Source organism: Brassica napus, chromosome A9, assembly GCF_020379485.1.
Source record: "Brassica napus cultivar Da-Ae chromosome A9, Da-Ae, whole genome shotgun sequence".
In the NCBI taxonomy this organism is placed as follows: domain Eukaryota; kingdom Viridiplantae; phylum Streptophyta; class Magnoliopsida; order Brassicales; family Brassicaceae; genus Brassica; species Brassica napus.
Window position 1 is genome coordinate 28,810,588 of NC_063442.1, and position 20,012 is coordinate 28,830,599.

The window sequence follows — 20,012 nt, forward strand, 5'->3', positions numbered from 1 at the left end:
TCATGAAATCCAACAACGATGGGTAATCTTCAAAAAAAAAAGTATAGGGTTCTCAAATAACAATTTTTAAGTTTTTATTACAAAAGTAGTCTTCAAAAAAAAGACCAAAAAAATCCTTTTTAATTTTAAAATTTTATTTTTTAATTTTTAATTTTATTTTTTTTAATTTAAAACAATATACTGGAAACTCCATCCCTTAACTCTAAACTATAAGTTTAGATTAGTTAACCATAAAGTATAAATGTATTTTTACCTTTTAATAAAATTTATTTTAGTCATTTTTCTCTTTAAAGACTATTTTGTAAAAATAATTTAAAATAACTATCCTATGAAATTTTTCATAAAGGTATATCATCATATACTTATTATTATTATTATTATTATTATTATTATTATTATTATTATTATTATTATTGTTATTACTATTATTATTATTATAAACTATATGTAAGAACTTTACGCATAATATTACAATAGCTCTTTTCGTAATATCCGGATCGACAGACAATTTAAGATATTTTAGATGGATATTTTTTCTCCGCAAATGACCACAGTGAATAAATCTGTCCATAGCATTTTGAAAATTTCGATAACCTTACATTTTATATCTTCAAGAAATTACACCATTTTTTGTTAAAGGGTTCAAAAATTGCATCTTTTAGAAATCAAAACCTTAAACCTAATGTAAACATTTAAATCTTAACTAATAAGCCAGAGGATGTTTCCACAAATATTATTGGTTTAGTTGACTTTTGATTGATTACATCACTATTCACTAATCCAACCGGCATGAGGTCGATCAATCTATAAATCTAAAAAGGGAATTCGGCCAAAAAAAACCTCAATTTTACACGAATTGCCAAAACAAACATGAACTTTGGGGCTGGCCAAAAAAACACCAAACTTTCATTGACTTTAGAATTAATTAACAATGTTTTCGCTGACTTGCCAATTTAGCACGCCGTCAACAAATTTAACAGAAATATTTGACGTCGTTTATTGTTGACGTTAAGTGAAACGACGTCGTTTTCAAATGAGATGAAACGACGTCGTTTTACACGATTTGAAATTAAAAATATGTAAACCCCTGGAGTCGAACCCAGGTTGGTTGGTCAAATGGGAAGGTATTTTACCACTGGGCTACTGGCACTTTCAATGTACTTACTAACATGTTTACTTTTATTTGGTACATATTAAATATAAAAAATTCTCTATAAACTTAATAAGATCTTTAAAATTCCAAAAAAATTAAAAAAATAAAGAAGATTTTTATAAAATTAATTTTGAAATTAAAATTGAAAATAAATTTTATTTTTCTTTTTAAAAAATAAAAATTCTTCCAAAATTTTCTAAAAAATTAAAACGAACTTTAAATTCCAAAAAATTGAAAAAAATAAAGAAATTTTTTATAACATAAATTTTGAAATTAAAATTAAAAATAAAATTTTATTTTTTCTTTTCAAAAATAACAAACCTTCCAAAATTTTCAATTTTTTTAATACATTTGCTAAAAGTTGAAATTAATTATACACACATAAAAAGTTGATAATTCTAACTTTAATTTTTTGCATTTTATTATAATTTTTAAAAATTTGGATTTTTTTTTTAAAAATGAAAATTTTGGAATTTTTTTGATTTTTTAAAGAAAAAAAAATATTTAATTTTAATTCAAAATTAATTTTATGAAATTTTTGGAAGATTTTTTTATTTTTTTTAAAGAAAAGTATTTTTTTTATTTTTTTTAAAGAAAAATAAAATTTAATTTTAATTTTAATTTCAAAATTTATGTTATAAAAAATTTCTTTATTTTTTTCAATTTTTTGGAATTTAAAGTTCGTTTTAATTTTTTAGAAAATTTTGGAAGAATTTTTATTTTTTAAAAAGAAAAATAAAATTTATTTTCAATTTTAATTTCAAAATTAATTTTATAAAAATCTTCTTTATTTTTTTAATTTTTTTGGAATTTTAAAGATCTTATTAAGTTTATAGAGAATTTTTTATATTTAATATGTACCAAATAAAAGTAAACATGTTAGTAAGTACATTGAAAGTGCCAGTAGCCCAGTGGTAAAATACCTTCTCATTTGGCCAACCAACCTGGGTTCGAATCCAGGGGTTTACATATTTTTAATTTCAAATCGTGTAAAACGACGTCGTTTCATCTCATTTGAAAACGACGTCGTTTCACTTAACGTCAACAATAAACGACGTCAAATATTTCTGTTAAATTTGTTGACGGCGTGCTAAATTGGCAAGTCAGCGAAAACATTGTTAATTAATTTTAAAGTCAATGAAAGTTTGGTGTTTTTTTGGCGAGCCCCAAAGTTCATGTTTGTTTTGGCAATTCGTGTAAAGTTGAGGTTTTTTTTGGCCGAATTCTCAATCTAAAAATAATTGGGATTAAAAAATCTGGTTTCATCCGCAGACCAACACTCAGACAATCTCCTTATATCCCACTATAAATCATTCCAAGGATACTAAACATGGGATATGCATCGGAAGCGGTGGTTCTCCAACCAACATACCTATTGTAAACATTTAAAAAGAAAGAAAACCTAAAAAGGTACTCCTCGTTTCACTTAAAGTGATTTTAAGAATTTTTTTTCCTTTAAATTAAGTAATATTTCAAAATTTATTTCAAAATTTTAATGTTATTTACTGTTTGTAACCGTTTGTATTATGCAATGCAGTACATGTTTTAATTGGTTGAAGTATTTGTGGCTAATTCTGTTTTTATACAAAACAAGATAAAATGAGATTTGTTTTTAATTGGTATATAAAAGATTCAAACAACACTTGTTATAAAACAGAGAAAACATATCATTTTCTGGCTGATATTACAAAGAATATATATACAAGACTATAGCTTTTGGCCGATGGTATCATGTGTAATAAATTTGAGAGCAAAACTATGTACTGGAAACAAAAAAAGCAACAACAAATTCAACTAATAATTTAGTTCGACAGATGACACTAATAATGACAGGATTCATGGATGGCTGCTGCTGAGTAGTGAGTGTTTAAATAAATATTTCAAACTTTATTTAAAAACTTAGTTGTCACAACTCTGTAATAACGCTTACATGAGTGTTTGGACAATCATAACAATACCCAAAATTTTAAATACTTTATATTCTTTCTATTTCAAATAATAAATGTTTTAGATTTTTTACATATTAATCAAACATATTAAATTAAATTTTTAATATTAAATACAAATTTTGTAGTTATATACTCCATCCGTTTTATAAAATTACATATTTTAAAGAAAAATTTTGTTTCAAAAATCTATTTTTTTTTCATTTTCAATGCATGTTTTATTAACTAATTACAAATTTTAAAAAATTTAATTGTACTTATTGAATTTTTATTGGATTAAAATTATGGAAAAAAATAATCACAAAAAATTATGCACGTGTTTTATTAAAATGTGTGAAAAATCTAAACCAATTTTTTATAAGAAATTACAATTAGTCATTATTAGTTAATAAAATAATATAAAATATAAAAATATATATTTTTGACGTTTATTAAAACATGCATTTTGATAAAATAAAATACTTAATTTTTAATCAAATTCCATATTTTTGTTTTGTTTGTGTGTGTGTTTTTGCTCGGAGATTCCCATCCTGATTTTGAAAAACATAAAAGGAATCAAAACCCCCATCCACCAATCACAAACCCTTACCAATTTTTGATATATTCCTCCGAAACTCTCATTGATCCGTGTCGCCTTCGCATCGTCGCACAGTTGGATTCGAATCTGTCTGAGCTGGACTTTTTGGTGTAGATCAGATTGCAATTTCAGAGTTAAAGCTGAGCTTTTTATTGAGTTATTGAGTGGTTTCGTGTTTGGGAAGATTTGAGAGAATGAGGTAAGGAAGAGATGACTGGATTGGGGGTTCGATCCAGTAGCTACGGTTCCTTGGACAAGACGGGTCTCTACGCCGTCGTTTTGCCTATCCACACGACCACGACGAATCGTACCAAACCATCTAAGATGCACAAGGAGAGGGAAGGCTTTGTACATTGGATCTGCAAATTCGCTGGTCGTAAGAAGGTGGGCATGCTGCTCCTCTTCTTAATCTCCGCCGTCGTCTTCCTCCGCGTCCTTTACGCCGGCAAAGGTAACTCCTTTTTGAGTTTTGTCCATTTAGTTTCTAAATTGGTCTTAGACAATAGGAGTATGCTTTGTACCCAATGTGTGGTGTTTTGGTTTAGAATTGTAATGCTTCTTAGAGCTCTGGTGGATTTTGATTTATGGTTATTGTAATCAGGTGAAGATGGTCAGGAAGTTCAAGTTCCTCCTAGTCTTCATTTCAATGGCACTTCCGTTGTAAATCATTCTATCTTGTTACCAACAAACGAAGATCAAAACGTCAACATTCGGAATATATCTACTCTAGGCACACATGTCATACTCTCCCCTCCTCCTCCTATACATTTTCTTGGCTATACGCTTCCTCAAGGACATCCTTGTCACACTTTCACCTTACCTCCCCCACCTGCCGACAGAAAAAGAACTGGACCTCGCCGTAAGTCTTCTTTTCTGTGATTTTACGATGCTAGAGACTGTTTTGATTTGTTCTCTTTGGTTTTGTTTTCAGCATGCCCGGTATGTTACCTTCCAGTAGAAGAGGCAGTTGCCTTGATGCCGAATGCTCCCTCATTTTCCCCTCTTCTTAAGAACTTAACGTATATACATGAAGACCCACTTAACAGAGAGACAGAGTTTGGAGGCTCAGATTTTGGTGGTTATCCTACTTTGAAACATAGGAATCATTCTTTTGACATCAAAGAAACAATGACCGTACATTGTGGGTAAGTTATCTTCCTGCTCTTTTTTTTTTTATTCCGGTTTTCTGTTTTTGTTATGTCTCATCTTCATGGATGATCTGTCTAATCAGGTTTGTCAAAGGACCTCAACCTGGTCGAAATACAGGTTTTGACATTGATGAGGCTGATCTTCTTGAAATGCAGCAGTGCCGTGGGATTGTTGTTGCTTCTGCTGTATTTGGTAAACTGTCTTCTCACGATACTTATCTTATTTCGTGTTGCCAATTTTTGTGTGTTTCTGATGAAGGATCTTTCTCCTTTCCAGATGCGTTTGATGATGTAAAGGCCCCCAAAAATATCAGTAAATATTCGGAGGAAACAGTTTGCTTCTACATGTTTGTTGATGAAGGAACTGAATCAATTTTGAAGAGAGAACGAGGCCTTAACGGCAACAAGAAAGTAGGGATATGGAGAGTTGTTGTTGTGCATAATCTCCCTTATTTAGATGGAAGGCGCAATGGAAAGGTAAATTATACACATCTCTTATCCTTTGATGGACGAAAGATAAGAGAGAGAGAGATCATAAAAGCGACTTACAAGCTGATACCTTGGTCTCTTTGTAGGTGCCGAAGCTTCTTGTCCATAGGCTGTTTCCAAATGCTCGCTATTCTTTATGGATTGATGGAAAACTTGAGCTTGTCGTTGATCCACATCAAATTCTTGAAAGGTAAGCCCTATCATATTTTTATCTTTTGAGACCAATCCCAGAATATCTCTAGTGATATGCTGTATATTGTGTTTGTGGCTGGCTATTCAGCTTCCTGCTGTTACGAATAACAAATGCTCCTCTGTTCATATAATTGACTACTTACGGTAGAAATTTGCTAGTTTATACAAATGCTAGCTGTGCTTAATAGTCCAGTTTCATTAACTTTTACATGTTCAGTTGCAGTTGTTTCAAATAAGTTCACTCTTTTAGTTTAGAAGACCGTAGCTTTAGTGATTCCATATCTAGACCCCAGCAATCTGAGACTGACCTCTCTTTTCCATCAGGTTCTTGTGGAGAAAAAATGCTACTTTTGCAATTTCTAGACATTATAGACGGTTTGATGTCTTCGTGGAGGCTGAAGCAAATAAAGCTGCTGGTAAATATGACAACGCCTCTATCGACTTTCAGGTGGAGTTCTACAAGAATGAAGGGTTAACCCCTTACTCGGTTGCAAAGCTCCCAATCACAAGCGGTACGTCTCTGTGGCTCATTTTTTCCTCTAAGAATCTGCTTAAAAGCATCAAAAAGTTTAATCTATACACAATTTTGTGGTCGGGGCTATACAGATGTGCCTGAGGGGTGTGTCATTTTAAGAGAGCATGTCCCCATCAGCAACCTCTTCACTTGTCTTTGGTTCAACGAAGTAGACCGATTCACTTCCAGAGATCAAATCAGTTTCTCAACTGTAAGAGACAAGATTGCAGCAAAAGCAAACTGGACAGTAAGCATGTTCCTTGACTGCGAGAGACGCAACTTTGTAGTTCAGGTTATTGATCTCTTCTTTTTTCAGGCTGACTTAGCACTTAAGCTAAAGTAATAAAGATAATCCTGACTTTATCAAACAATCAAAATGCAGAGATATCATCGAGCAGAACAAGAGAGAATCGCAAGGCGAAAACCTCCAGTGCCTAATCTTTCTCCTCCGCCACCACCGCCGGCTCCACTGCCTGCTACACCTGTTTTAATCAGCAGCGACTTGCCTAGAAAAGTCCCAAGTGGGAGAGCGGGCGGCACGAGATCGCCTAGAAGGCGTGGAAGAGGCAGACGGTCTAGTCCAAGAGGTAACAGGAAAGCTAATCTGCCTGTACTATGACCAGATTCACCTAAAGACTGAAAGAAAGAAAACAAAGCACTCTCATCACCAACTACACATTCAAATTTTACCACAGTAATATTCCTTCATTTTGTTGTTTCTCTATTGATTATAAGGATTCAAAAATCAATTTTTAATGTATATAATATATACACGGACATTTTGTACTTTGATAATAAATCATAGTTTCAATTTTTTTCGAAGAAAGTTAAAAATTGTCTGAGAGACCATATCCTAATTTAGTTTTCAGTGTTGTCAAAATCTTTGTTTTGTCATACTTAATGTGTGTACATCAAAACGTGTTGAACACGTCTCGTTTTTATCACGATGTAAGGACCATGCATACAGCGTTTTGAAGCTGCTACGTAACAATGCTTCACCCAATTCTAACCTAACAACAAACAAAACACATAAAAGACGCATGTAATTGCTGTCTCTTTGACCGTTTGCTTTTGAGACAAGAAAAGCTAGCAAGAAGATGAAGAACAGTCTGCTTGTCTTAATCTGCATGATCTTGGCTATAGGAACATGTGGAGGTCCTTTGCTAACTCGTCTCTACTACAACAACGGCGGAGAACGAATATGGTTCATGAGCTTTATCTCAACCGCAGGATGCCCAGTCATCTTCATCCCTCTCGTTCTCTCCTTCCTCCGCCGCAGAAACCGCAATAACTCTGAAAATATAGAAAAAACAGAGATTGTCCTCATGGAAACTCCAATGTTCATGGCCTCTATCGTCATAGGGTTGCTCATAGGACTTGACAACTACTGTTTCGCATATGGATTAGCTTATCTGCCAGTTTCCACAACATCACTCATCGTCGGGACACAGTTAGGGTTCAATGCTATCTTCTCTTTCTTCATGGTCAAGCAAACGTTCACTCCTTTTTCTATAAACGCCGTCGTTTTGTTAACGGCCGGCACGGGAATCCTGGCCTTACGTGGCGGCGACGGAGAGAGGTCGGCTGACGTGAGCCACAAGGAGTATGTGGTTGGGTTCTTGGTGACTCTCACTGCAGCTGTTCTTTACGCTTTTATATTACCGTTCGTTGAGCTTACTTACAAGAAAGTTCGACAACAAATCACTTTCACACTTGTGTTAGAGATGCAGTTGGTCATGTGCATCGCTGCTTCTTGCTTCTGTATCGTTGGGATGCTTGTAGAAGGCGACTTCAAGGTAAACAAAGAATCTGATCTTTATAGTATAAATATCCGAATGAAACATTCTGTCTTGACCCCAAATTTTTAATAATAAATATACATAGTTGCAGTGTCCTCAAATTATCTAATTATTTAATTAAGATTAACCTACAAATGTTATGGTCCCTAAATCTCAAATCCGGTCCTGCAAATTAATCATTGTGCAACACTTTTTTGATATATATGTTCGGTAGGTTATACCAATAGAAGCAAGAGAGTTCAAGGTAGGAGGAGGATCTGCGTTTTACTACATGTTGATTTTGATGACAGGGATAGTATATCAAGGGTTGTTCTTAGGAGCCATAGGGGTTGTGTTCTGTGCGTCTTCTCTAGCTTCTGGTGTTCTCATAAGTGCTCTTCTTCCGGTGACGGAAGTTTTGGCCGTCGTGTGTTTCCGAGAGAAGTTTCAGGTAGAGAAAGGTGTTGCTCTCCTTCTCTCTTTGTGGGGCTTCGTTTCTTACTTCTACGGCGAGTTTAAATCCGGTAAGAGAATTATCAATAAGACTCAGTTGCAGGAGACAGAACTGCCTCCACTTCCAGTTAGTGTCTCCGCTGTTGCTTGAAGGTCGTTTACGTTTTTATTGTGTATGATTAAACCAATAGTTGTACAAGTAAGTGTAAATGTAAAAAATATTTGATATGTAAAATAAATCAATTACATAAAGCTTCTTTTCGTTTTTTGAAAAAAATGTTGAATTTATTTTTAAAAAATGCTTTTGTACATCATGTGTAACATGTTACATACATAAAGCTTCATTACTCACAGAAACCAGAACCATTGTTTCGAAGAATCAAGAAGACAAGAATGGCTAGGGCTCTTGTGATCATAAACTGCCATATGAAACTGTAGGGGTCCTATCATAATGCGTTTACTTCAACCATGGTGGCAACATGATTTGGTTCTCTACTTTCCAATTATCTCTTTTCCTCTCTTCTTCTCTTTACCTTAACCGGCAGGTCCGGCACATAAGTAACAATGGAAGCGAGAATACACCTTGAAAAAAAAAATGTTGCGGAGACATGATTTAAATCCGTGACCTGACCTCAAGGTTATGAGCCTTGCGAGCTACCAAACTGCTCTACCCCGCGATGAAACAAAAAAACTTGGACTAAACTCTAATAAACAAAGACGAATTGAATGCGCCCCTATTCCATATCTGTACAAATAGAATAGCCTATTCAGACAGAATGGTAATTCCTAGCTGGCCCAATACTGGTCGCATTCACTTATGTATTACGTGAAAAGAAAATTCTGCATAAGGTCTGTTACGTGTGACTATATAAGAAGACGCCAACCTGTTTCAAGAGATCATCCGAAAGAAACCCTAAACACAAGAACAGAAGAGAAATTAAGAGAGAGAGATCAAGAGCAGAAGAAACCAAGGAAAAGAAACATCGTTCGAGTCATGTCTCTAAGGGATAAAATTTCTTTGTTGGTGTCATGTTTTATACGAGGAGAGCGCTTAGAGCGTTTGTGTAAACCCCTTTGATTGATAGTGGAAGTTGTAGGAGACGGTTCTCACCCGAGATGTACCGGTTCGAGACTTCGGTGATCAAATTCTATGTGTTATTTAGTTAAGCAATCAAACGATCGAAAATTCCTAACATTTCGCATTAGACAAGAAATAGCGTATTTAGTGTCTAAATGGTTTGGAGATCTAAACGTGGTCTCTTTATCAGGATTTGAGGTCATCTAGAAGGGATCTCTTCTGAAGAGAAGATGTTGTCTAAGGCGATCTACGGTGATGATTTATGGTGAAGATCTCTAAGTGTGGATGATCGTTTTTGTGAAGGTGCGTTTCTAGACGATTGAGTACAATCTCCAACACCTGTGTTTTAATTATGGTGGTTATTCAGATAGGAATTCTATCTGGCTTTGATAACTACATGCATGCATATAGCTTATCTCCTAGTTTCGTATCACAGTTAGCTTTCGTAGCTATCTTCTCATATTTCATGGTTAACCACAAGTTCACTCTTTTGACCATCAATGCTGTTTTTGTTGATTGTTTGAGCTGCTGTATTGAGAATGCTTACAAAAACTGATAAGCGCCGGTTCATGGGACTGGCAAGCAATATATCATCACTAAAGACTATTCACTTTTAGGAGTTTTTTGTTTTACAATTTTGAACAAAAGCACAAACATAATGAATCATGAAGAATTAGAACTCGATCCAGATTCAAAGTATCTATACTCTTAAGTACCTTTACAAGAATTTTTGCGCGCTATGACTTCCCTTCCAATATTAGTAAAGGCAGAAGAGCAGATATTTGAAAATTCTATGGGCACTCACCACAAGAATCGTATTGTTTCATAATAAATAATTGTCAATGAAAGGGAACATAACAAAAGAAAATAGGAAGAACATTGAGCTAGTGAATGCACTACTGCTTTAAAAAGACACGAAACTCTCTATGTGATTTGGGAAAAAATCTTTAACGTACAAAGACTTAGCAATTCCAAAACATTTTCTAATCTCGCCCACATCATCAGTAGTACCCTGGAAACTCAAAAAGTTTCTCCATTTGCGTTTACAACGTATGTGAAGAAAGCGTTGATGCGTCCATTCGTGCCCATCTGCATCCTTCAAAATGTAGAGATCAACATTACTTAAGCCAACGCTATGAGTAACCAGGGCCGGGCCTGAAAAATATTGGTACACAAGCAAAAAAAAATATCGGCCCTAGGGGAATCGAACTCAGTTCCAATTGTACACTTAGAACCATGTTACCATTAGAACTACATGCTCTTTATGTTTAATAATGGCCCTAAACCTTATATATTTTCGTCGGGTCCAAGTACATGCTTGATGGGTTTCTATTTAAGCCCGGCCCTGTGAGTAACAAAGACTAGCCTTCCCTCACAAGGTGTCATATCAAACACCAAACGAGAAAGAGCCTCCGGATATTTTATCGGTTTGAAACTTTCAGAGTTGATATCAAAACTCATTATGATTTCATGATGATCACCAAGAAAACGAGCTTCATAATACAGAACTCCACTGAAGCATCGCCCACGTCCTGCAATTGATGAATGCATTGCCATAGGGATACCAGTGGTTATTATTCTCCCAATGTAAGAACTCGCACCTCCTCGGAATATTCGTTAAATTCTTTGCAGAGAACTTTGTGTTTACGTACCCTCCAACGGATCGTATCCTAAATAACACATAACAATTTTGGTTGATCGTCCCAGCGTATTTTTCACTGGGATGTGGTATGGTTGAAAACCGTTGAGACGTAGGATTCCAAATTACTAATCCGTCAGGGCCTAATATTAAAATCAATCCCTCAACGCTCTTACATACACAGCTCCTCAAAAAGTAAGGTTCTGTGATACGAAAACTGTTGAACGGAGGATAAGACCCCTTATCAGGATTCTGGTGGTAAATATGAAAAGTAGTCGTTCAACTATAAATTTATGTTTACCATTTAAAAAAAACAATAATTATTTGTGGTGGTAAAGATGAAAAGTGATTGTTTCATGAAAATGGTAAACATAAAATTTCCTCTATAATTATTTGTAAAATTATTATGTCCGCGACAAAACTCCTAGTTTTAAAAATATAGAACTTAATTTTTTATTTTTAATGGAACATAATTTCCATTTGTTATAAAGTACTAGAACTATTTTGGTTCATGGTCTATCGTATATGGTGAAGTCTACGCGTATTATTATTTTTATATATCTTTTGTATATTAAAAGAGGAACATTACAACATTTGAGGTTTCCATGTGTCATCACCACAATGATTTTTAAAAATTTCTAAGGAAATAGATTGGTCCATCTAAATATATAATAAGTTTTTTTTATCAAACTAACCATAAATTAATTATTAATGTTCTTCATTCATGGAAAATTACCACAAATACCACATTCATAATACCATTTTTATGTCTACACTAATTACTTTTACCTCCAGTTTTAATGAAGGGTAGAAGATACTTATACCCATAGGATTAACTAATCTAGACTTAGGTTTAGAGTTAAGAGGTGTGATATGTTTTTTGAAATATGAAATTTATGATTTTAATAAATATATAAATAAATACTTAAAAATTTTAAAAAATAGTTTCAAACATAATTTTCAATTTTCAGAAAGAAAATTTAAAAAAAATCAAAAAAAAATTCAAAAAAGAATTATAAAAAGTTCGAATTTGAAAAAGTATAATTAGAAAACATAAAAAATATTATTTATTTATTTATTTATTTAAATAATAATTTATTATATATATAACAAGGGTATAAGTGTCTTTTGCCACTTAATGAAGAATGTACTTTGAAAATATCCCTTTAGTGGTGGCAAATATGAAAGTGGTACCATGAAAGTGGTAAACATGAAATTTTTCCTTTCATGAAAGTGGTAAACATAAAAATTTCCCCTTTTTATTTATATATATATATATTTTTTTTTTAATTTATAATTTTAATGTGACCATATATTTTACTAAATAAATATTATCTTATTATAATATAATTTGTATCATATTTTGAATCTGTCCAACTTGAAACTAGAAAAATTTATTAATTGATAGTATTTATTAATTTTTCGAGTATTAATTTTTTGAGTTTTTATTGTAGTTGAATTAATGTTCTGATAGCTGTATGACTTTTGAATCTTGCGTGGAAACAAATATCCTTTTCAGTTTTACTCATATATAAGTAGGCCCGATCCTAAGCATATGCTGGAGGCACATTTGCACAGGACCCGTTGCAATTTTTGGGCTTTTTTAGCTTAGATTAGGAATCAATATTTTAGAAGCTATTTTTGTATGAGAAAATAAGTCTCAAATTCTTCTATAGTACATGGCCCATTTTTTAGTTGAGACGGGCACATAACATACGTGATTCTTGTTTGTTGTCTAAAAAATGTGCTAGAATGTGTTATTCTGTTTATTTAGGAATCAGCGGAGTCTATGAAGTCATATGGTTCTCAACCAAATATTCAGTTTAGTAGGAACCATCATTGATGCTTGCTTAACGAGGTTAATGTGGTTTGTCACCCTAGTGATCTTCCTTAAATTTTGCCGTAAGAGTCAGTACCCTAACGCAAAAGAAGAGTGATAAATAGTTTGAGAGAAAATCTAAGTAAGTGCACGGACATGAACTGAGTGATACACAAAGAACAAAGTAACACTGAGGTACACAATGGAACACAATAAAAAGTTAAAAAACATTAGATAATCACATTATTTAACAGAAGATAAACTAACTGTAATTGAAAGGGGAAACAAAGAACAAAGTAACACTGAAGAGCATTGGGCTACGAAGATGGTGGCTGTAGAAAGGCAAGAGCCTCTCTAGTACCCTTGATCGAAATATAGAACCTAAAACAATTCAGAACACACTTTATGGCGCGTCTATTGGCTCACCAGCACCAGTCCCCCATCCCCTCTTACAAGGTATATGAAGAAAGCGCATATCAACATCTTTCAAATATAGAGATCAATATCATCAAAAGGACACCTAGCAGCCTTCCCTCATAAGACGATTATCGTATGAGAAACAAAATTAGTTAAATTATCTGGAAACTTTATCGGAGCATTGAAGTTTTCAGATTTGACATCAAACCTCACGATGATACAATGATCATCACAAAGAACACGAGCTATACAGAATTCCCCTGAAGCATTGCCCATTGCTTCAGTCTGGCAATGCCCAAGGATATCTTTGGTTATTACTCTCCATGATTCTTGATCTCCCAATGTAAGATCTACAAATAAACTTGTGATGTTGAAAAAACAGAATTCCACATGGTTATGTCTTTCTCATGTGATTATATTTTCCATGTGTTTCCTAGTGAGGTCTTTTTCTAATTTTCAAAACTAAGAGTTTGGTTATTTTTAGCAGAGCACATTAGTGAGAATGAAAGAATGATCAAACAAATATCATAAATACATAAGCTAATCATATAGTTTTCATTAAAAAATAATTGTCAATGAAAGGGAACCAAAGGAAATATAGGAAGAGCATTGAGCGAGTGAGAGTGCTGCTTTTACAAAGACGAGAGACTCTCGATGTGATTTGGGAAATCAACCCTATTGTAATAGTAGATATAAGGTCCAAGACGGCGTCTAATCTCACCTTTAACTCCTTGAAATAAAGCTTCTCTAGTACTATTTTTCTTCGGATCGAAATATATAATATAATACGGCTCTGGAAATGTATTTGGTGCAAAAACAAGTTCACCATCATCAGTAATACCCTTGAAATATACAGGTTCCAGCCATAGTTTGCTTTTACCAAATATGTTAAGAAAGCGTTGATGCGTCCATTCGTGTCCATCTTCATCCTTCAAAATGTAGAGATCAACAATATTTGAGAAAGAACAAAATGCAACCATGGCTAGCCTTCCCTGTATTATATCAAGCATCAAATGAGAAGGACCCTCCGGATATTTTATCGGACTAAAACTTTCAGATTTGACATCAAAGCTCATTATTATATTTTTACCATCACCAAGAAGACGAGCTTCATAATACAGAATTCCATTGAAACATCGCCCAAGTCCTCCAGTTGGGAAATGCATAGGGATACCTTTGGTTATTACTCTCCATGATTCTTGAGCTCCCAATGTAAGAACTTGCAACTCCTCGGAATATTCTTTATCTACTATGCAGAGAACTTTGTGTTTACCCTCCAAAGGATCGTATCCTAAATAACACTCACAATCTTGACTCGGATGTTCACTGGGATGTGGTAAGGCTAAAAACTGCCTCAAGGTTGGGTTCCAAATTTTGAATCCGGGTAGTAAAATCAATCCCTCAACGCTCTTGGATCGAACATATCTCATATAACTAGTGTTTTTAATTTGGAAACTGTAGAAGGGAGGATAAGAGCCGTCAGGATTTTGGTGTTGAGGAAACGATATACCATATTTCTTATAACATGTTGAGAAGGTGACCAGAAGACGTGGTTGCCCTGAAGATGACCGAGATGCGAACAAGTTGATAAAACTCTGATGTCTGGTTAAAGTAGACCATAGCTTCGAGACACAACCAAATCTCACGATTGATTTCACAGGAAGTCTTGAGAGTATCTCCATGGTTAGATCAAGAGGGATATGTTTTGTTTGCGATTTGTCATGTCTGGATGATCTCTCTCGTCTTCTCTTGTTAATCCATCTCAACGATACTTTTTTCCTGAAAACCCTCATTCTTTTCAATGACTTGAATCGTTTCTACTTAGGGTTCAATGTATATGTTTTAGTGTTATTCCTTATAGGCCCGCACGATATACGATATCCGACTTGGGAAAACCGATAAAGATACCATAACCTTAAAGAATTGTAAACTAAATCGAACATAATTACAAACATAACCTTAAAGAATTGTAAATTACACATAATTGACATTACTAAGATTATTTCTATTTCCTTTCTGCTTGATAAATTTCTAATTAAGTTTTTAACTTTATGTCCTTTTTCCTTTAATATATAATTATATATAAAAACATTATTTTTATTTTTTCATATTTTATGAAACAACTTAAATAAAAAAAAGTATATATCTATAAGTTTTAAAATATATAGATTTTTAAAAATAAAATATATTTCACAAAAGAAATTGGTGAGGCAGTGGATTCAGAGTAACGCAAGATTCTCTTTAGAGAAACCAACTTACAACTTACAACTTACAAGGTACATGAATTCCATTCGTTTCCATCTGCATCTTTCAAAATATAGAGATCAACATCATCAAAGAGACACCTAGTAACAAGTAACAACTAAGGCTAGCCTTCAGTCGGGCATCAAAGCTCATAATGAACACTAGCAATGCCTAAGACTATCTTTGATTATTACTCTTCATGATTCTTCAGCTCCCAATATTGTAGGATTTACAAATAAACTTGTGATGCTTAAAAACAGAATTCCACATGGTTCTGTCGTTCATATATGATTTATTTCCATGTGTTTCCTAGTGAGGTCTTTTTTTTTGTCATCCCTAGTGAGGTCTTTTTTTTCTTCTCAAAACTAAGAGTTTGGCTCCTTTTAGTAGGGTAGTTTAGTGGGAATGAAGGAATAATCAAAACAAAAATCACAAGAAAACACACAAGCCAATAATATAATTTTCATAAAAAATAATTGTCAATGAAAAGGAACACAAGAAAATATATGAATAGCATTGAGCAAGAGAGTGCCCTGCTTTACAAATACACGACACTCTGGATGTGATTTGGGAAAACATCCATAATGTAAATATTGCGGGTGGCAATTCCACAACAGCGTCTAATCTCACCCTTAACTCCTTCAAACAAGGCTTCCCTAGTACTATTTCTACTAGGATCGAAATACAGAATACAGTACGATTCTGACAACAAATATGGTGCAAAAACAAGCTCACCATCATCAGTAATACCCTTGAAAACCACAGGAGATCTCAATGTGCTTTCACAAATCATGTTATTAAAGCTTTGATGTGTCCATTCTTGTCCATCTGCATCCTTCAAAATGTAGAGATCAACTTTACTCAAGTTATTTTTATAATTAACCAAGGCTACCCTTCCCTCATAAGGTAACATATCAAACTCCAAACGAGAAAGAGCCTTGGGATACTTTATCGGACTGAAACTTTCAGATTTAACATCAAAGCTCATTATTATTTCTTGCCAATCATAATCAAAAAGATGAGCTTTGTAATACAAAACTCCATTGATGCATGGCCCATATGCTTCCGGATAATGCTTAGGGATACCTTTGGTTGGTATCCTCCATGATTCTTGAGCTCCCAATGTAAGAACCCATACCTCCTCGGAATGTACAATGCAGAGAACTTTGTGTTTACCCTCCAACGGATCGTATCCTAAATAACACTTACAATTTTGATTCGGGTTGTGTTCATTGGGTGGTGGTAAGGATGAAAATTGCCTCACGGTCGGGTTCCAAATTTGGAAACCGGGTAGTAAAATCAATCCCTGAACACTCTCGGATCGAGCATAGGTCGGATGATTAATGTTCTTAATTTGAAAACTGTAGAACGGAGGATAAGAACCGTCAGGATTCTGGTGTTGAGGAAACAATATACCATATTGCTTCAACCCTGTTGAGAAGGTGACCAGGAGGAGACGCGGCTTCCTTGAAGACATGAACAAGTTGTTAAAATTGGGAAGTCTGGTTAAAGAGGACCATCGCTTCGAGACACATCCAAATCTCACGATTGAATTCACAGGAAGTCTTGAGAGTATCTCCATGGTTAGATCATTAGGAATATTGCTTGGTTGTGATCTGTCCTCTCTGGGTCGCTCTCGTAGTCTTATCTTGTTAATCATTCTTTCTTGCAAATTATATTTTCCTTTTGACTTGAATCGTTTCTACTTAGGGTTTCAGTATAGATAAAAGTTTGTAGGCCGTACGATGTAATAGACCGACTTGGAAAAACCGAAAACAGACCTAAAATAATTATGATACAAAAGAAATTGAACCCCTTAAAAACTCTCTAATTTATTTAAGGGCCTAAAATAATTATGATACAAAAGAAATTGAACCCTTTTTTCCTCTTTACTTAACAAAAGAAATTAAAGGGAAAAAATGTTAAGAACGATTACTCTACGGGCGACAATCAATTTAGCAAAACGGTTTCCCTATGAAGAAAAAAAACTAAAACCTAAAGAAACAAATAAATAAATAAACAAATAAGAAACATTGAGGCTTACAACAATAAATGTAGAACGATCGACTTGCAGCGATCTCTGTAGGGAGATATATACATCCAATTTTAGCTAAACTAATCGTTAAGAAAAAAGACAACACAAGAAGACAAAAAAATAAGCAATGTACGTAGTTGATTTTACAGCTTTTCTGATCACTGTCTGACTCTTGATCATGTTAAGAAATAAAGATCTGTTTCAGTTATAAGTGATTCTTGTGGCTTGAGAGTAAATCTAAGTAACTGCACAGGCAAGAACTGAATGAATCACAAAAAAAAGTAACACTGAGGTGCACAGTTAATGGAACACAAGAAAAGAGTAATAATTTAATTGAAAAAACTAACTGTCATTGAAAGGAGAAACAAAGAACAAAGTAAAACTGGAGAGCAATGGGCTACAAAGGTGGTGGTTCTACAAAGGAAGAAGACTCCTTGACGGAGCAAGTCCACAACGGCGTCTCACCCTTGACTCCTTCAAACAAGGCTTCTCTAATACTATTTCTCCTCAGGATTGAAATATATAATACAATACGATCCTGACAATATAGATGGTGCAGAAACAAGCTCACCATCATCAGTAATACCCTTGAAAATCACAGGATTCCTCCATCTTTTACAAAATACTAGGTGGTTGCGAGTATAACCATTATATGAAAATTATATATTATTTTTATAATTTTATAATTTTTAAGAATAATCATAACTATTAAAAATAATCTTTTTATTTTAAATAATTTGGAAATCAAAAGTCTTAGTATTCTATAATCTTATAGCATCTCCAATAATGACACCAAATTTGATGTGAAAACTACACCAAATTTGGTGTTTTGGTGTCAAATATTTTCTGTCAGCTCTAACAATGACACCAAAATTTTACAATAAAAGTAATAATATATATTATTTGATATTTCAGTTTTAAATTTTTTATATCTTTATCGTTTATGATTGATAAATAATTATTTTATCACATTTAGATTATTATTTATATTTTTATTATTTGTCAGTGATAAATAATAATGGTCATTTAATAATTTATTTTTAAATAAAAATTTAATATTTAATACTTTAATTATTTGAAAATAAATTTAAAATATAAATTATATAGTATATTTAAGTTTAATTACAAGTTTGATAGTAATTGAAGTATATTATTCCGTTTTTTTTTTCAATTTTTTTTTTTAAATCGGAAATTATTTGAAACTATATTTAAAAAAAATTTTATATTTTTTAAAGTATTTATTTATATATTTATTAGAATCTTAAATTTCACATTCTAAAAATCTTACCCCACCTCTCAACTCTAAACCTGAAGTCTAGATTAGTTAACCCTAGGGTTATAAATATCTTTTATCCTTCATTAAAAGTGAGGATAAAAGTGGTTAGTGTAAACATAAAAAATTGGTACTATGAATGTGTTTTTTTGGCAATTTCCCAAATATTACTTGTTTTGCATTTTTATAGTTATATACCTAACAAAAAAATTTTCTTAACTTTATAGAATTTGTTTTAATTTATTTTAACAAAAACAAATAGATTAAAATATTTCCAAGATTATAATTTTAAATACATACATATATATTATTAACTATAAATTTAAATAAAAATATTTATTTTATCCTTATTTTTACATATAATTGAATTAAAATTTAAAATTAAATATTGTCAGCAAAAAAATAAAATCTAAAAATTAAAACTATTTTCTTAAAAAAAAATTAAACTTTTTAAGTATTTATTTATATATTTATTAGAATCCTAAATTTCACATTCCAAAAATCATATCCCAGCCCTCAACTATAAACCTTAAGTCTAAATTAGTTAACCGTAGAAGTATAAATGTCTTTAACCCTTTATTAAAAGTGGTTAGTGTAAACATAAAAATAATACTATGAATGTGGTATTTGTGGCAATTTCCCATGAAATTACACTAAATTTGGTGTTTTGTTGTCTTGTTGAAGATGACCTTAGAAGATTATTGGGAAAATTTTATGTTTACCACTTTTATGATACCACTTTTCATCTTTACCACTACTAAAAAGACATTTTCAAAAAAACATTCTTTATTAAATGGCAAAAGACTCTTATACCTTTTTTATCTATATATAATAAATAGTTATTTAAATAAATAAAAAATAAAAAATAGATTTTTTTTTTATGTTTTCGAATTATACTTTTTCAAATTCGAACTTTTTATAATTTTTTTTTGATTTTTTTCTTTTCGAAACTTTTTTCTTTTTTTTTTCAAAATTTATTTTTGAAAATCAAAAATTATATTTGAAACGATTTTTGAATTTTTTTTAAATACTTTTAAGTATTTATTTATATATTTATTAGAATCCTAAATTTCATATTCCAAAAACCCTACCATAAGAATAAAACCGTCCACAACGATTTGAAGCTTGAGAATATGTATAGCTTCATACGTGTACACATGTACAACTCAGATAGTTTACACAACCAATTTTCTGAGTACACATAATCAAAGAAAATTGCTAGACACCACGGAATACGTGTCTATATGTACAGCCAAA

General features: G+C 32.6%; 4 protein-coding genes and 1 pseudogene across 4 annotated transcripts; 2 read left to right on the plus strand and 3 right to left on the minus strand.

Moving 5' to 3' along the window:
• The first annotated feature begins 3,589 nt into the window (after positions 1-3,589).
• BNAA09G27430D (probable hexosyltransferase MUCI70) lies at positions 3,590-6,845 on the plus strand. The gene is made up of 9 exons (XM_013857231.3): positions 3,590-4,127; positions 4,278-4,535; positions 4,608-4,821; positions 4,908-5,017; positions 5,102-5,301; positions 5,400-5,503; positions 5,830-6,017; positions 6,112-6,311; positions 6,402-6,845. The coding sequence occupies exons 1-9, from the start codon at positions 3,887-3,889 to the stop codon at positions 6,636-6,638; spliced, it is 1,752 nt and encodes a 583-aa protein (XP_013712685.1). The 5' UTR covers positions 3,590-3,886; the 3' UTR covers positions 6,639-6,845.
• A 158-nt stretch (positions 6,846-7,003) lies between these two features.
• On the plus strand, positions 7,004-8,515 carry LOC106418066 (purine permease 1). The gene is made up of 2 exons (XM_013858745.3): positions 7,004-7,815; positions 8,033-8,515. Exons 1-2 carry the CDS (start codon positions 7,117-7,119, stop codon positions 8,399-8,401), a joined length of 1,068 nt encoding a protein of 355 aa, XP_013714199.2. The 5' UTR covers positions 7,004-7,116; the 3' UTR covers positions 8,402-8,515.
• Positions 8,516-8,632: 117 nt separating this feature from the next.
• Positions 8,633-11,795, minus strand: LOC111200693 (annotated as a pseudogene).
• On the minus strand, positions 10,460-15,691 carry LOC106417306 (putative F-box protein At1g50870). Its single transcript, XM_048740117.1, has one exon. It carries the CDS (start codon positions 14,994-14,996, stop codon positions 13,836-13,838), a length of 1,161 nt encoding a protein of 386 aa, XP_048596074.1. The 5' UTR covers positions 14,997-15,691; the 3' UTR covers positions 10,460-13,835.
• A 202-nt stretch (positions 15,692-15,893) lies between these two features.
• On the minus strand, positions 15,894-18,658 carry LOC106417910 (F-box protein At5g18160). Its single transcript, XM_013858626.3, has one exon. It carries the CDS (start codon positions 17,105-17,107, stop codon positions 15,986-15,988), a length of 1,122 nt encoding a protein of 373 aa, XP_013714080.1. The 5' UTR covers positions 17,108-18,658; the 3' UTR covers positions 15,894-15,985.
• Between the last annotated feature and the right edge of the window lie 1,354 nt (positions 18,659-20,012).

Excerpts from the sequence above, each read along its gene's own strand:
- BNAA09G27430D (XM_013857231.3), top strand. The coding sequence starts at position 3,887 with ATGACTGGATTGGGGGTTCGATCCAGTAGCTACGGTTCCTTGGACAAG. Across the intron at positions 6,018-6,111 it reads AAAGCTCCCAATCACAAGCG|ATGTGCCTGAGGGGTGTGTC; the intron begins GTACGTCTCTGT and ends GGGGCTATACAG. Across the intron at positions 6,312-6,401 it reads GACGCAACTTTGTAGTTCAG|AGATATCATCGAGCAGAACA; the intron begins GTTATTGATCTC and ends ATCAAAATGCAG.
- LOC106418066 (XM_013858745.3), top strand. The coding sequence starts at position 7,117 with ATGAAGAACAGTCTGCTTGTCTTAATCTGCATGATCTTGGCTATAGGA. Across the intron at positions 7,816-8,032 it reads TTGTAGAAGGCGACTTCAAG|GTTATACCAATAGAAGCAAG; the intron begins GTAAACAAAGAA and ends TATGTTCGGTAG.
- LOC106417306 (XM_048740117.1), bottom strand. The coding sequence starts at position 14,996 with ATGAGGGTTTTCAGGAAAAAAGTATCGTTGAGATGGATTAACAAGAGA.
- LOC106417910 (XM_013858626.3), bottom strand. The coding sequence starts at position 17,107 with ATGATTAACAAGATAAGACTACGAGAGCGACCCAGAGAGGACAGATCA.